Source organism: Malus domestica, chromosome 07 (genome assembly GCF_042453785.1).
Source record: "Malus domestica chromosome 07, GDT2T_hap1".
NCBI classification, from domain to species: Eukaryota; Viridiplantae; Streptophyta; class Magnoliopsida; order Rosales; family Rosaceae; genus Malus; species Malus domestica.
The window spans coordinates 24,192,169-24,208,315 of record NC_091667.1 but is presented as its reverse complement, the minus strand read 5'-3'; the positions used below and the strand labels follow the sequence as shown (position 1 = coordinate 24,208,315).

The window sequence follows — 16,147 nt, the reverse complement described above, 5'->3', positions numbered from 1 at the left end:
GGAAGAACAAATAAGAAAGGTGCAAGAGAGAACACGGGGAGGGTTTGAAATTGGAAGAATGAATAAGAAAAATGCAAATAAGGAAGAAGAAAACATGGGGGGAAGTATATAAAGACCATTATTCTGTCGCTTACAACCGACACCGGATTTTAAAATATTTAAAAAAACTAAAATCTATATCGCTCAGAACCGACGCAGGCTTTAAAATATTTTAAAAAATAAGGAAAAGTTTGTATGGCGTCGAAATAAGGACAAGTTTGCGTCGGTTCAAACAGACGTGAGCCTGAGATGTAAGTGCACTTGGATGTGGCGTCGAAATAAGGAAGCTTTTGCAACACTGATTGAAAAAGCTCTCATACTTTATGCCGCTTAAAAGCGACACCAGTATTTAAAAATATTAAAATGTATGTTTATGTCGGTTTAAAAGCGACACCAGTATTTGAAAATATTAAAATGTATTCTTACGTCGGTTTAAAAGCGACACTAGTACTTTATGACGCTTATAAGTGACAGTAAGTCCGACATCATGTTCAGTTAGTGTCGCAACTGTCTCGTCCGCCATTACATTAAATTAAACTGACACCACCTACTGACACTATAAGACCATTTTGTAGTAGTGCTCATGCGACTCATTTTTCTCTCTCTCATCTATTATCACTGGAATTGAATCCCAAATATCACTACCACAACAACAACAACAACAACAACAAAGCCTTTTCCCACTAAGTGGGGTCGGCTATATGAATCCTAGAACGCCATTGCGCTCGGTTTTGTGTCATGTCCTCCGTTAGATCCAAGTACTCTAAGTCTTTTCTTAGAGTCTCTTCCAAAGTTTTCCTAGGTCTTCCTCTACCCCTTCGGCCCTGAACCTCTGTCCAGTAGTGACATCTTCGAACCGGAGCGTCAGTAGGCCTTCTTTGCACATGTCCAAACCACCGTAACCGATTTTCTCTCATATTTCCTTCAATTTTGGCTACTCCTACTTTACCTCGGATATCCTCATTCCCAATCTTATCCTTTCTCGTGTGCCCACACATCCCACGAAGCATCCTCATCTCCGCCACACCCATTTTTTGTACATGTTGATGCTTCACCGCCCAACATTCTGTGCCATACAACATCGCTGGCCTTATTGCCGTCCTATAAAATTTTCCCTTGAGCTTCAGTGACCTATGACGGTCACACAACACGCCGGATGCACTCTTACACTTCATCCATCCAGCTTGTATTCTATGGTTGAGATCTCCATCTAATTCTCCGTTCTCTTGCACGATAGATCTTAGGTAGCGAAAACGGTCGCTTTTTGTGATATTCGCTAGATTGCTCCGGTCATTAGTATGGATAAGTATATAAATGGATAGAGATAGGAAAGCGAACACAAGATGTACGTGGTTCACCCAGATTGGCTACGTCCACGGAATAGAGGAGTTCTCATTAATTGTGAAGGGTTTACACAAGTACATAGGTTCAAGCTCTCCTTTAGTGAGTACAAGTGAATGATTTAGTACATGACATTAGGAAATATTGTGGGAGAATGATCTCGTAATCACGAAACTTCTAAGTATCGGAGTGTGGTATCGTCTTGACGTGCCTTATCTGTCTCATAGGTAGATGGGGCATCTTCTCTGGAAGTACTCTTCCTCCATCCAGGGGTGGTATCTTTAACTGGTGGAGATGCACAAGGTAATGTATCAATTTCACTTGAAGCTTACTTGTAGTTTCAGGCTTGGTTAAGCGCGATACAAACCATGTAGTAGGAGTCCCCCAAGTCGCCGAGCTAGGGGATCTGCTGAAAAAGGTGACAGACAAGGTAAGCAATCATAGCTCCGACTGATTGTTCACAGTCTCCCTATCTTGCAGGCAGCATGAAGGATAAAGAGAAGAAAATGAGAAGAGATGATATGGGATACTTTTGCTTTTGAAGAAGTAACTTTCCACAGGCTTATTCTTGAACTGAGCTGGAGGGTTTTCTGGTTTCCTCCAGAGTATAAGGCCGACTGAAGAATTTGAGGGTCAAAATAAGTCCATCAAATCTAGAGTACGTTCGACCCTGCTGATATGTGATACTTTTGCTTTGACAGAGTAATGGATGTATCGGCACGTGTGCTGTTACGCTTGTCTCCACATGCTTCCTTGTATCCTTCTCTCTTGCCCTATCTGTTCCTCAGGCAGATGCGGTATCTTCCCTGGAAGCATAAGATGTTGAAGATGAGTACTCGAGAGCAATGTCAGGTAAGTAATCAGGTAAGGGGTTCCAGGCAGTCAGTTCCTGGCTGGAAGCTTGATTCCAAGTACTGACTGATTGCTCTCTTTCTCCTTGTCTTGCAGGTAAGAACAAGGTCAAAGGAAAAGACAGGGAAAAAGCATGATATGGGATACTCTTGCTTTTAACCCTGATGATATGAGATATTCTTGCTCTAGTATAGCTTGTTTGCAGAGGGATTATCGGGGGGAAAGAAAGCTGAATGTTTCGAAAGGCTTCGTTGGGAGTGCCCTCTCAGATATGAGGAAGGGTTGAGCATTTTTTGCAGGTCTGCCTGTCCGTTGGGGATGAAGGTCGACATATATAGGAGTCTCCTTAACAACAAGTAGTAATGCTATTCCTTTACCCTACTTGGTCATAGCACGGTAGTGGGAGCTGTCAGCTTCACATGTTTTAACGCTGTCAGAGCACTTTGAAAAAGTGGTTTGTGGTATCTGGAAAGCTGATGTTGCGTGTGAAGATTACAGACAGCTTTATCCAAGGAGATCCGGCTCTTGAAGTTGGGAAAGTGTTGCCTCTTCGGTTTTCGAACAAGCAATCTTATCGGGGATCTGGCTCTCGAGATTCGGAGAACGATGCCTCTTCAATTTTTGAGAAAGCAATCATGCTGGGGGTCTGGCTCTCGAGATTCGGAGAGCGGTGTCTCTTCGATTTTTGAGAAAGTAATCATGTTGGGAGTCTGGCTCTCGAGATTCGGAGGGCGGTGCCTCTTCGATTTTGGAGCAAGCAATCTTGTTGGGAGTGTTTTCTCGAATGTGAGTAAAGGTTGGGCATGTTTGCTAGTCTACCTTGCCACGAAGCACAGAGGTTGACACACATGGACTTTCCAATTATCCAGCAATGGTACTATTCCTTTACCCTCTTCGATTTTTGAGAAAGTAGTCATGTTGGGAGTCTGGCTCTCGAGATTCGGAGGACGGTGCCTCTTCGATTTTGGAGCAAGCAATCTTGTTGGGAGTGTTTTCTCGAATGTGATTAAAGGTTGGGCATGTTTGCTAGTCTACCTTGCCACGAAGCACAGAGGTTGACACACAGGGACTTTCCAATTATCCAGCAGTGGTACTGTTCCTTTACCCTTGTGGGTAATAATATGGTAGCTAGACCTTCAAAATTTATGTGTCTAAACTTTGTTAGTGTTGTATCTTTGCTATTGTTTTACCCTTCTTGGTCAGAGCGATGTAGTGGGAGCTGCAAGCTTCACGTGTTCAACTTTGGCAGAGAACTTTGGCAAAGTTATCTGTGGTACCCATGAGCTACTGTTGCGTGTGGGAAGTGGGTGATTGAACAGTAAGACTCATGTGCTTTCTACTTCACCAGAAGTCTTCGACCGAATGCCCATAATTTCTGCAAAGCTGAGTGTGCGTGTGACAGGTGCTGACAAGGCTGGAAAAGTAGGTGCCTCTTCGATTTCTGAGATCAGCCCTCGTGGTCTCTGAGCAGCCCAGCTTTTGAGAAAGCAAGCGCGTCTTCGATTTCTGAGATCGGCCTTCGTGGTCTTTGCGCAGCCCAGCTTTTGAGAAAGCAAACACCTCTTCGATTTCTGAGATCGACCATCGTGGTATCTAAGCAGCCTTGCTTTTGAGAAAGCAAACGCCTCCTCGATTTCTGAGCAGGCGCCTCTTCGATTTCTGAAGCTCCGTCGAGTGCAGATTTTTATAGGGGCTGGCATTAAGTTCCAAAGCACACTTGAATCTCCACCAGTAGAAGCTCCATTCTTGCACTTCTAAGATCTTGATTTGTCCGACCTCTTCTCTCTTCAACACCTTTGAAAATGTCTGGCCCCTCCGACCGTCGTTTTGACTTGAACCTTGTTGAAGAGGCAGCCCCGCCTTCTCCTGACAACCTATGGCGTCCATCCTTCGTCTCCCCTACTGGTCCTCTTACCATTGGGGATTCCGTGATGAAGAATGATATGACCGCTGCGGTGGTGGCCAGGAACCTTCTCACTCCCAAAGATAACAGACTACTTTCCAAACGGTCTGATGAGTTAGCTGTTAAGGATTCTCTGGCTCTCAGTGTTCAGTGTGCAGGTTCTGTGTCTAATATGGCCCAACGCCTATTTGCTCGAACCCGCCAAGTTGAATCATTGGCGGCTGAAGTGATGAGTCTCAAACAGGAGATTAGAGGGCTCAAGCATGAGAATAAACAGTTGCACCAGCTCGCACATGACTATGCTACAAACATGAAGAGGAAGCTTGACCAGATGAAGGAATCTGATGGTCAGGTTTTACTTGATCATCAGAGATTTGTGGGTTTATTCCAAAGGCATTTATTGCCTTCGTCTTCTGGGGCTGTACCGCGTAATGAAGCTCCAAATGATCAACCTCTGATGCCTCCTCCTTCTAGGATTCTGTCCAGTACTGAGGCTCCGAATGATCCCCCTCCGGTGCCTTCTCTTTCTGGGGCTCTACCGACTGCTGAGACTTCTCCTAAGCAACCTTTGTGAAGGCTCCCTCTTGTTTGTTTATTTTGACTTATGTATATGTACATATTTGTAGCTTATCGGGGATATCAATAAATAAGCTTTCCTTCATTTCAACGTATTGTGTTAAATACACCAAAGCCTTCTTCGCTAAGTTCTTTGAATTTTCTTTTGTTGAAGCTTTGTGAGTGGAGCATGTAGGTTGAGGTAGTGTTCCCTTAATTTCCTGAGTGAGGAAAACTTCTCGGTTGGAGACTTGGAAAATCCAAGTCACTGAGTGGGATCGGCTATATGAATCTTAGAACGCCATTGTGCTCGGTCCTATGTCATGTCCTTCGTTAGATCCAAGTACTCTAAGTCTTTTCTTAGAGTCTCTTCCAAAGTTTTCCTAGGTCTTCCTCTACCCCTTCGGCCCTGAACCTCTGTCCCATAGTCGCATCTTCTAATCGGAGCGTCAGTAGGCCTTCTTTGCACATGTCCAAACCACCGTAACCGATTTTCTCTCATCTTTCCTTCAATTTCGGCTACTCCTACTTTACCCCGGATATCCTCATTCCTAATCTTATCCTTTCTCGTGTGCCCACACATCCAACGAAGCATCCTCATCTCCGCTACACCCATTTTGTGTATGTGTTGATGCTTCACCGCCCAACATTCTGTGCCATACAGCATCGCCGGCCTTATTGCCGTCCTATAAAATTTTCCCTTGAGCTTCAGTGGCATACGGCAGTCACACAACACGCCGGATGCACTCTTCCACTTCATCCATCCAGCTTGTATTCTATGGTTGAGATCTCCATCTAATTCTCCGTTCTTTTGCAAGATAGATCCTAGGTAACGAAAACGGTCGCTCTTTGGTATTTCTTGATCTCCGATCCTCACCCCTAACTCGTTTTGACCTCCATTTGCACTGAACTTGCACTCCATATATTTTGTCTTTGATCGGAAAGGCAGTGATCTAATTAGGGTTTCACACAAGAAAAACTAGAGCTTTCTCTTCCTTATTAGTAATTTCACTATAAAAAAAAAGAGCTATATTCTTCCTTTGAAATTAAAGAATTTTTCCATCAAAGATTGTGTTAGGATTTTAAAACTGAAGTCCCCAACTGGATCGTTGTGAAAATTGGAAATAGGTGACGAGTTCTACCGAAAAAATCCCTCAACTCAATTTGGTGGGTTCTGGGTAGTCACGGAGGCTTCTTGCTTTGTTCTTCACGACATCCAACTTATGTTTTCCCATTTTTTCCCCACCCTTAATTAGACTTGTGGGACCCACTTATGTGCCACTTCAATACATAACATAATTTTTGACAGACTTGTAATGGAAGTACCACATTGATTTACGATGCCCTTTTTTAGGGACTACATTGATCGATTTTGAATTTCAGGGACCATCTTGATGAGATGGATCAGTTTCAGGGACTATTTATGATAAAAAAACCCTTTATATAAAAATAATAAATAAATTATTTAAATATTTGTAATTCACATAATAATATTTAATTAGACTTGTGGGACCCATTTATATGCCATATCAACACATAACTTAATTTTTGACGGAATTGTGATGGAATGACCACATTGATTTGGGACACCCATTTTCAGGGACTACATTGATTGATTTTCAATTTCAAGGACCAACTTGATGGGATGAGTCAATTTCATGGACCATTTGTGATAAAAGCCTATTTTTATTAATTAGGCATAGTTCAATGATGAATGCCACAAAGGCTTTAAGTCATTATAAATAGTTAGAATTTGACTATTTTGTCCTTCTCTCTCTTTCTCTCTCTATAAATGTCATATGGGCTTAAGTTATTATAAATACAGATTTACATCATCTCCGGATCAATTTTGTGGAGATCCTTCTGGCTGATCGATCTCATCCATTGATACAAATCCAACGGCCAAAATCTCTTATCCTTATCTTTTCCCCTTGACTCTTCTCTTTCTCAACCTTAAACCACCAACTCCCCTAATTTCAAATTCAATTCAACTCCATCTCAAAATCAGCCTCAACACCGCTGCAACCACCAATTGCAGGCCCCTCACCTTACCCTATCCAAAATCAATCCCACAACTGCCACATCCCTCAATTGCAAGTCCCTTGATCTTAAAATCTCAGTCGATGTTAATGAAACAATAAAGAGAGGGGTCGTGCAAAGCAATGTCTTTTGGTTGCAGAGATCTTTTTCATAACTATGGAAGAATTACAGAAAGAGAAATCTCGAAGATGAAGAAGAAGAAAGAGATGACAAATAAAAAGCTAAAACAGTAAGGGAGCGTGAAAAAAAAATCAGACTTTAAACACAGATGACCTGCAATTGAATTTGGGGTTTGTTAATAACAGTGGGTGTAGGGGTGCGACAGAGAAAGAGAAGTTGAAGGGAAAGAGAGGCGGGGAAAGAGGCTTCTGCCTTTGGATTTCTATTCTTATGAAACTGATTTTGAGAGGATCTAAATCCTATAAATAGTTAGAATCTGTATATTCTATCACTCTCTCTTGCCATTCATTTACTCAATTCAAAAAAAAAAAAAAAAAGAACCAAGAAACGGACATTGCATTGCAGTGTCCAAATCCAAATGTTAAAAAAAATAATAATAAATAAAGGGAAATAAACACTGCATTACAGTTTATGAATCCAAATGTAAAAAATAGAGCTAGGAAATAACTACATTACAATGTTTGAATCTAATGTAAAAATCAAGAGTCGCGTGATGTGTGAAGTGTAGGAGACGTGTGAGTGATGGAAAAAATAGAGCCGTACAAATGTTCGATACAAATGTTTACAATCTCTAAAGTTACATTTTAAATTCTACCATTTCTATCGAAAACAACCGATATAGATATCAATGTTCGATATATCCATTAATTTGCATATTGATATTTTTATGGATATCAATATGTTAAAGGCTTTTTATATTAGGACCCCACAAAATGTTTAATGCATCACACATTAAAATTTAATATTAAATAACTTAGTTATCCTAGTATGCAATGACAATTTTGACCTTGTTAAGTTAAAAAAAAAATTCTATATACACCCCAAATCACTTTTATAGTATTATTTATCTTCTTCAACTATCAAAACCCCTCTGACCCTCTATTGTTGAACAAAACCCTAACCAATGAAACTACAAACATATCGATTGAGAAAAATTATTTTTGATGAATGAAACACGAAATCGATGTTTTGGAAGCTTCACATGAGGTAGACTTCATATTATTTATTGTTTTAGTGATTTTGACAACATCGATAATTATTTAATCTTGCTTTTGATGCGTTATTCAAGCTTCTATGTTCGTATTCATCTTTTAGGGATCACAGGGATTACATGAAGAATTAAACACTTAAAATTACCATCAAATATTAAAACCAGACAACATGGGTTTTTAATGGTGGAATTGAAAACAACTCACATATGCTTTAAATCCCAGGCGGCATCTTTTGTCAAACTTTTAGTCGGCATAATTTGTCCAAATTAAAAGCTTTATAAGATTTGAGAAATGTGGGATGTATAGAAAATATGGGGTGCATATAGAAAATGTAGGGTGTATATTAAGAATGTGGGGTGTGAGGGTATTATGAGGAAGTATGTGGGGTGTATTAAAATAAATTTTAATTGAAAAAGTAAATGTAGGGTGCATTAAGTATGTAGAATTTATTCAACAATTTGTGGGTTGTTAATATAATAAGCTTATGTTAAACACTGTTTCCAGTTTAGATAAGACTCCATTCATTTTTGTTTTCTTTTAATATTGTTTTTCTTCTTACATTAATTGCATTTGTATTAAGCAATATGAGTTAAAAAATGGAATTACACTTTACACCTTTTAAGATAGGATCGATATTTTAAAAGGAAAACTAATGAAAATGGCTTGAAAACTTTGAGTTTTAATGATAATGACAAAATAAAGGGTAAAATGAATAGTATCAGGTTTGACTTTTTAGTGTAAAAATGTGGCTTTTCGTTAAAGTGAACAGTACCGTGGGCTTTTCGTTAAAACTCCCTATTTTGAAATAGAATACGATATTTCAATTTTACTACATTGCATTTAATACTGTTGAATTAAATCAATTTACATCTTTTGTTTGTTTGAACATCATTGATATTTTAAAATAGATTACGAGATTTCAATTTTATTACATTGCATTGCAGTTAATACTGTTGAATTAAATCAATTTACATCTTATAGGAGAGGGGAATGATTCATAACTATTACATTAATTTAAGAGATAGAAAAGTTTCGAATTCAAGATACATTAATAGAAACCCAACATTATATTTACTAGATGATAATACCAAGTAATAACAATCAACAAATAAAACTCAAACATCTAACACAAAATTCTTCGAAATGACTAGAATAGATCCACGATCTTTTTAACTCAAGCTAAAGTAAGTTGAAAATAGAGAAATAATTGAGCATCCATAGTGGACCGTCGAGTGGGAGAGATTATTTAGTGTGACCGGCATACGATGTAGTACATCATGTGTCATTATACAAATTGTGAAATTTGTATATCAAAATGTTAATAACTTAAAAAATAAAAATTTTCACCACTTACATAAAAATAGGTGATGTACCACTTATGTTTTCGTCATATTTAAAAATTTCTTGTCGAGTGGATAAGATTCTCAACAGTCACTAAAAAACGTTACATTATTGTCTACAAAATTGAGTGATTAGTTGAAAGTTTAAGACTTTGACTAAATTGCGACAGTGTTAGGGGCATTTCATTCACAACGAGACAAATTATTAAATAACAAAACTCCGGCTGAGAAGGCGCGTGGGGGCTGATGGCGGAGTGAGTCAAACAAAGCTCCAAATTTGCCGTTCCAAGGAAAGAAGAATTTTGCTCAACCACGTTAACTTAAACTGTAATCCATTTACACTAATCACACTGTTTTAGGACTGCAAATCATTCTAATTTTATGTTTTAATATCAGTGGTACCATAGTTTAATGTTATATTTATTTTCACTACACAACGAATAAAGAGTTTTGAGTTCATAAATAACGAGAAGGATGTTTAATATTTTTGTGTTGAGTTTGAACTCAGGCACAATTCTTATTTTCTTTAAAGTAGAATATCTTTGTGTCGAAGAAAATTGTTGTCTAAATTATTGTGTAATGATTAATATATGATTCAGCCATTCGTACAACATAACCAGATCTCGTTGTACACTTTACACGTATGCTACAGTCCTACCCTCCAACCCCACCAACCTCAGGAAGTTTCCCATTTTCCATCTCTCTCTCTCCCCCTCCTCTCGTTCTTGTGTTTTATCAAAAAATAAACAGAACCACCTTCACATAGCTAAACAAGAATTGAGAAATAGTGAAAGCTTTTTGTTGTTATTTAATTAATTTGATGGGTGTAAATTGAGTTGAAACCAGCACCAAAGAATGAAGGGTTCTTCACCAAAAGGAGGGAGCCACAATTATGATTACTCGTTCAAGATTTTGCTGACTGGTGATTCTGGTGTTGGAAAGAGCAGCCTTCTCCTCAGCTTCATCTCCACTTTTGTTCAAGACTTACCTCCCACCATTGGTAATTTTTTAAAGTTTATCTCCCACGATATTTTCATTTGATATTGGTTAGTTCTTGCATCTTTTTTTTTTTTTTTTTTTTTATTTTAATTCATGAATCAGTGACATGTTCAAGTGCTTATTTTGGTTCTAATTAACTCTTTTTAAACACCCAGTTTTTGTTTCTTTATGTTGCAAATACCATCTAGACCTGGGGTTAGTCAAGGTAAGTCAAGTTAGATCGAGAAGTGTGCTCCCTCTAAGTTTGAATCACTCTTCTCGCGGTTTAGATGAATTTTGTGTAAATCATCTAGAAAAATATTCAATTAAGCAACGGTTTGCATAAGATAATTTCTGTATTTAGGGTTAGAAATATAGTTTGCATGTATATCTGCTTATATTTTCATGTCCTCAAACAGTTATCATGCAATTGTAGTTGGGGACAATAATAGCTTTTTTCTGGCTTGCATCTCGTAAATACCGATTTCAGTGTAATTACTCACTTCCCTAAACGGAGCAGAACTCCTTGTGATTCCTATACATTTGTTAGGTTTCCGGCATATGCCTTGCTCTTAGCCGGCGGACTAATTTCCTCTCTTTTCATGTGGAAGTTTCGAGGCGAATTGTGAAATTCTTGATTGACTGTAATTTTCGGATTGTCATTATATTTGGTGCTGATGTGCTTTACCAACCATTTGAAGGTGTGGATTTTAAGGTCAAGCAGATTTTAGTTGGTGGAAATAGATTGAAGCTTACAATCTGGGACACAGGTATTCAGTGGACCTAACTATCATCCGTCAACTTCCTTGTGACTTCAACAAGGGAATATATTCTCCTCATTAGTTTTCTTTCAATACTAAAACGTTGATTTTACTTGGCCTTTAAGCAAATTGTTGATTTTATACTTGACTTCAAGAAAAAATATTCTCCTCGTTTATTCGTGAAGTGTTTTTCTTTTGGTTTTGCAGCGGGACAGGAGAGGTTTGGAACGGTAATAAGCTCTTATTACAGAGGTGCACATGGTATCATTCTTGGTACGTATGTCGTATGTCGTATGTCATTGCGTGTAAACCTTACATTACGCATTTTTTGAGTGGTTTTCAACTATCAGAAGCAAAGGAAAAGGGTGCTTGGCCATTGAAAACATAATATTCCGTTGCACTTTGATATATATATATATATATATATACACACACCCACATACATACATATATATATATATATATTTTCACAATAGAGGTGACTTAGAAGTTCATAACGCATCTCTTTTTGACTCTGACTCTTCCACTCCAGTTGTTTTTCTTTCTGTTGCTTCGAAAGTAGCTGCTTCAGAAAAATATCTGACTGATTTGCCATTTGATTTCAATCTTAGTGTATGACGTGACAAGGCGAGAAACCTTTACAAACTTGTTGAATATCTGGGCGAAGGAAGTAGAGACGTACTCCACTAATCCCGAGTGTATCAAAATTCTAGTAGGGAATAAAGTTGACAGGGTAAGTTTGTTTGTGCTGTGGTTTCTTAAATTATGGATTTACATACTTCTTTCTTTTAGTATATGCTCTGAGTTTCATTTAGTATCTGCTGTGAGTTTTCCTGCTTCTCGAAGCAGCTGTTGATATCTGATTCCTATATTGTTCAACACTTTCCAGGAAAACGAGAGGGCTGTAACTCGAGAAGAGGGCATGGCTCTTGCACAGGAGCATAAATGTTTGTTTCTTGAATGCAGTGCGAAAACTAGAGAAAATGTTCAACAATGCTTTAAAGATCTCACACTGAAGGTATATTCTTTTGGAAAGGCTTGCATTTTTTCGACTTCAGACATACGAGCCAACTGATTTTCTGTCGAGTTTGCTGCAATAATTCCCTAACTCCCACGGCATGGTTCAAGGCTTTCATTTAACTTTGTTACAATCCTAATATTTTGACAGATGCTGGAGGTGCCGAGTTTACTAGACAGTGGATCTGTAGAAGTGAAGAGACACATTTTAAAGCAGAAACAAGAAGATCGATTTCCTTGCAATGGTGATTGCTGTTCTTAATGACAACGCTAGAGAACGTTGGTACAAGAATCGGTGTAATGACAATTGGCGGCTGTGTACTCTTCGAAGAGCTTTTGTCAAGCCATAGCCATCACTCCCATTACCATTTTGAGAACTAAGGGTATAGTAAAAAGGTTCTGGTTTAGCTATATTTGTTTGGACATCGAACTTAGTATTACGCAGAAGGTGTTAGGAGTATGCTTGAGTTTTAGTCAATTTGCTTAGGGAATTTCAGTGAAATACAGATTAGAGAGCACTGGTTGGAAAAACAATAAAATAAATCGCTCTCTATCGATAAATGTCTGTAAATTATATGAGATGTGCAGAAACTGAACAGTACAGAAAACGGCTTCGATGTACAAATGGAAAGTGGGATTTTGCATCCTTATTTGAGTTTTTAGCATTTTGTTTCAATCATGTTTTCATTCATTGTTGTTCATGAGAACGAAATCCCTCGTTGTTTTCGTCCGTGTGAAAAATGTGATGAATGAATTCAGGAAGATCCATTCTATCTCGGAATCATTCTCGTTACTACTCCCACCGTTGTTGGTCCTCTTGACATAACATTCGGCTCTCTGGTTCGGTAGGAAAGAAACGAGTAGCCAATGACTAGTTCCGCTATGGAGCCACATGTATACCTAGAAGACAGCTAAAAAGGTCGTACCCAGTGCACAAGACTCCCGCTTTACGCAGGGTCTGGGAGAGGTGAATGTCGGCTAGCCTTACCCCCATTTATGGAGAGGCTGCTCCCAAACCTAGAAGACAGCTAAAAGCCTAAAACACTAGTCTCATCAAAATGCCTTGGCCGGAGTCCGCCGGACATTGTCTTTCTGTACAATATAACTCAACTTCACCGGATAACGTCGTCTTAGTTTCCGATCTGCCATCAAACCATGGTTTTTGTGAGCTTCGATGAGGATTGACAATGTATTCTGCTTATGAAACCGGATTCACTAAAATAATCCCACACAATTAGCACCAAAACTTATACACAAGTCCCTATCTCACCACTACAATAATCTTCATAGACAAAATGGCAGCGCCAGAAAGTTTTAGCCATCTTTTCATCCCCGAAAGCCTTATGCTTTGCACAAACAAAGCTGGAATATAACTCAGTTAAATTGTCTACTCAAAGTCTCCGACAAACTTGATGAACCTCCAACGTAACAAGAAACAAACCGTCCTAGACTCAGCCTGTCCTCTTCACACGCGTATTACTCAGTTAAGCCCATGACACATTATGGAGGAGCTTTCCAATCTTCCAAGAGGGGTTCGTGAATGTGTTCCGTTGCTGAGCGAAAATTCTCAACTCGTTGCAGTCACTCGAAATATTTGTTCGGGGGTTTTGGTTTAGCTCTCTCTTTAGCGACATGGTTAAAGTGGGAAGCTTGCATGAGAATTTGATGATTTGGATATGGTTGATGGTAATAGTGCCCTTTGCATCTTTCGAACAAGTCGTACCTTTGATAATGCGAAACTAAACTCCTTTATCACCAATAATCTCCACAGGAACAGTTCCCATCTTTAAAATGATGGAAGCGATTCAAGTCTCTTACAATTATCTCCCGTTCGTAGATTCTCGATATTAGCTTGGTGGCCGTGTGGCAATCTCCACAGATTCGAAGGTTCTTGGTCACTCGAAGAACTACTCCAGGACTAGTATTAAGAAGTCCAAAGGCAATGGCAAGCTTTTCACTGTGGGTTGTCAGGCTATGTTCTTTCTCCTCTTCACTAACATCGTGCAAAACAAAGCTAGTGTCAGGTACATAACCGGCTGCCTTAATTTTCTTCGGTAACTCGTCCAGCAAGAACTCGTAAATTTCTTTTGCTTGAGGGTGAGATGTATCTCCACCAAGAAACAAGTGAGCTTTCCCATTGACCTCTGTCCAACTGCATCCAGGGTTCTTCTTCACGCCTTGAGCTTTCAAAAGAACTCTCAAATTGTCCACTTCCTTCCACATGCCGGCTTCAGCATATATGTTTGACAGCATGACATAATTGCCACTATTTTCTGGTTCTAAGATGAATAGACTTCTTGCTGCAATTTCGGCAATTTCCAAGTTATGGTGTTTCCGACAAGCCGATAACATTGCACCCCAAATGCTTGGCCCTGCTTGCATTGGCATTTTATTTATAAGATCTTTAGCTTCTGCCAAGCGCCCTGCACGACCCAGAAGATCAACAACACAAGCATAATGTTCAACCCCTGGTTCGACAGAGTATACTCTTTTCATGTAATCGAAGTATTTTAGGCCAACATCAACGAGCCCTGAATGGCTGCATCCTGATAACAACCCTGTGAATGTAATGTTATCAGGTTGAACTCCGGCCACAATCATGTCCTCAAAGGTGGAAACAGCTTCTGATCCGCGTCCATGTGAGGCATAAGCTGTTATCATTGTATTCCATGCAACTAAATTATTTTGAGTTCGACGTACTCTTTCGAAACACTGACGAGCATCCAAGAGGCTCCCACATTTAGCATACATTGCGAGGAGTGCTGTCTGTATGGAAACATTAGACTCTAAACCAATCCTGCTCGCAAAGTTGTGAATTTTTCTCCCTCGCTCGAGGGCAGCTGAATGTGCACATGCAGGAAGAACACTCATTATCGTCACCCAGTTCGGCTTAACCTTAGAATCTTTCTTCAACATCTCATCAAACAAAAACAATGCTTGCTCCGCAAGCCCATTTTGAGTGTACCCCGATATCATAGCCGTCCAAGAAACAATATTTCTGCCCGGCATTTTCCCAAACAAATCCTCAGCAAGACAAATCTCTCCATCTTTCATGTACCCGGCAATCAACGCATTCCAAGACGAAACATCTCTCACAGTCATTTTATCGAACAGCCTACGTGCATCGCTCATATCACAGCATTTCACATACATGTTGATCAAAGAAGTCCCAACATACATATCAGATTCCAACCCAACTTTCAAACTCAACCCATGAACACATTTTCCAATCCAAATCCTCGACAGTTCCGCACAACACTTGAGAACAAAAGGGTACGTAAAGTTGTCTCCTTTAAGCCCTAAACAATGCATTCTGCCATAGATTTCCATGGTTTCCTCAGAGAACCCATGTAGCGTATACGCCCGAATGATCGAATTATACAGAAGCGTTGATGGGTTGTTTACTCTGTGGAAGATAGCGACAGCTGAGTCGAGATCATCTGAGCTTGCATACATTGCGACCATCTTGGCGCCGAGATATGCATCGGGTTCGAACCCGCGTAGGGCCATCTGGGCGTGGACTTGTTGGCCTAGTTTCAGCAAGTTCTTGCCAGTCAAGGACTGAAAAATTGGTGCATAGAATGAAACGAAGCGTGGATCTTGTGCCAGAAGTGGTTTTAGGAGAGTGCGCATGGTTGCGTGCGGTGAAAGCAATGCAGCACGGATTTTGGGTAGTGGAGGAGAAGGACGTTAAACTTGAGGAAAAGAGAACGGACCCTATTTTTTCATACCATGTCAAACAATTTATTGGAAGAAAAGGCATTGCTCCAATTTTACTTATTGATTAGTTGATTCTTTGAATTAATAAAAGAATAATATTTGGTTGCTCAAGCATGGATAAAAAAATTTACTCAAAATTCTTAATGGACAATTTATATATTTTTGTGTTTATGATCGAATCGGTCTTATAAATTATTCTGTAAAAATCTCTATAAAAAATAAGTAAAACTAATATCATTTAATCAACAATTGTAGCAAATAGATAAACGATTCTTAATACGATAATTAATTAATCAAACCAAACTGTCTCAAATTGATGCTTCTAGCACTATATATTAGTTTTGAGTATCAAATCCCTAATTACGAAGCAAAATACAAAGTCCTCTCTGAAAAAACAAGAACCAAAAAAGATAATCTCGAAATTGATAC

The 16,147-nt window shown here is 39.2% G+C and overlaps 2 protein-coding genes across 2 annotated transcripts; one reads left to right on the top strand and one right to left on the bottom strand.

Annotated features, from left to right (window-relative positions):
* Positions 1 to 9,866: 9,866 nt before the first annotated feature.
* Positions 9,867 to 12,660, top strand: LOC103439477 (ras-related protein RABC2a-like). Its single transcript, XM_008378038.4, has 6 exons — positions 9,867 to 10,242; positions 10,922 to 10,990; positions 11,189 to 11,254; positions 11,593 to 11,714; positions 11,871 to 11,999; positions 12,150 to 12,660. The coding sequence occupies exons 1-6, from the start codon at positions 10,098 to 10,100 to the stop codon at positions 12,258 to 12,260; spliced, it is 642 nt and encodes a 213-aa protein (XP_008376260.3). The 5' UTR covers positions 9,867 to 10,097; the 3' UTR covers positions 12,261 to 12,660.
* LOC103420723 (putative pentatricopeptide repeat-containing protein At3g49142) lies at positions 12,450 to 15,727 on the bottom strand. Its single transcript, XM_070824822.1, has 2 exons — positions 13,016 to 15,727; positions 12,450 to 12,898 (listed from the first exon to the last, which is right to left on the bottom strand). The coding sequence occupies exon 1, from the start codon at positions 15,629 to 15,631 to the stop codon at positions 13,751 to 13,753; it is 1,881 nt and encodes a 626-aa protein (XP_070680923.1). The 5' UTR covers positions 15,632 to 15,727; the 3' UTR covers positions 12,450 to 12,898; positions 13,016 to 13,750.
* Between the last annotated feature and the right edge of the window lie 420 nt (positions 15,728 to 16,147).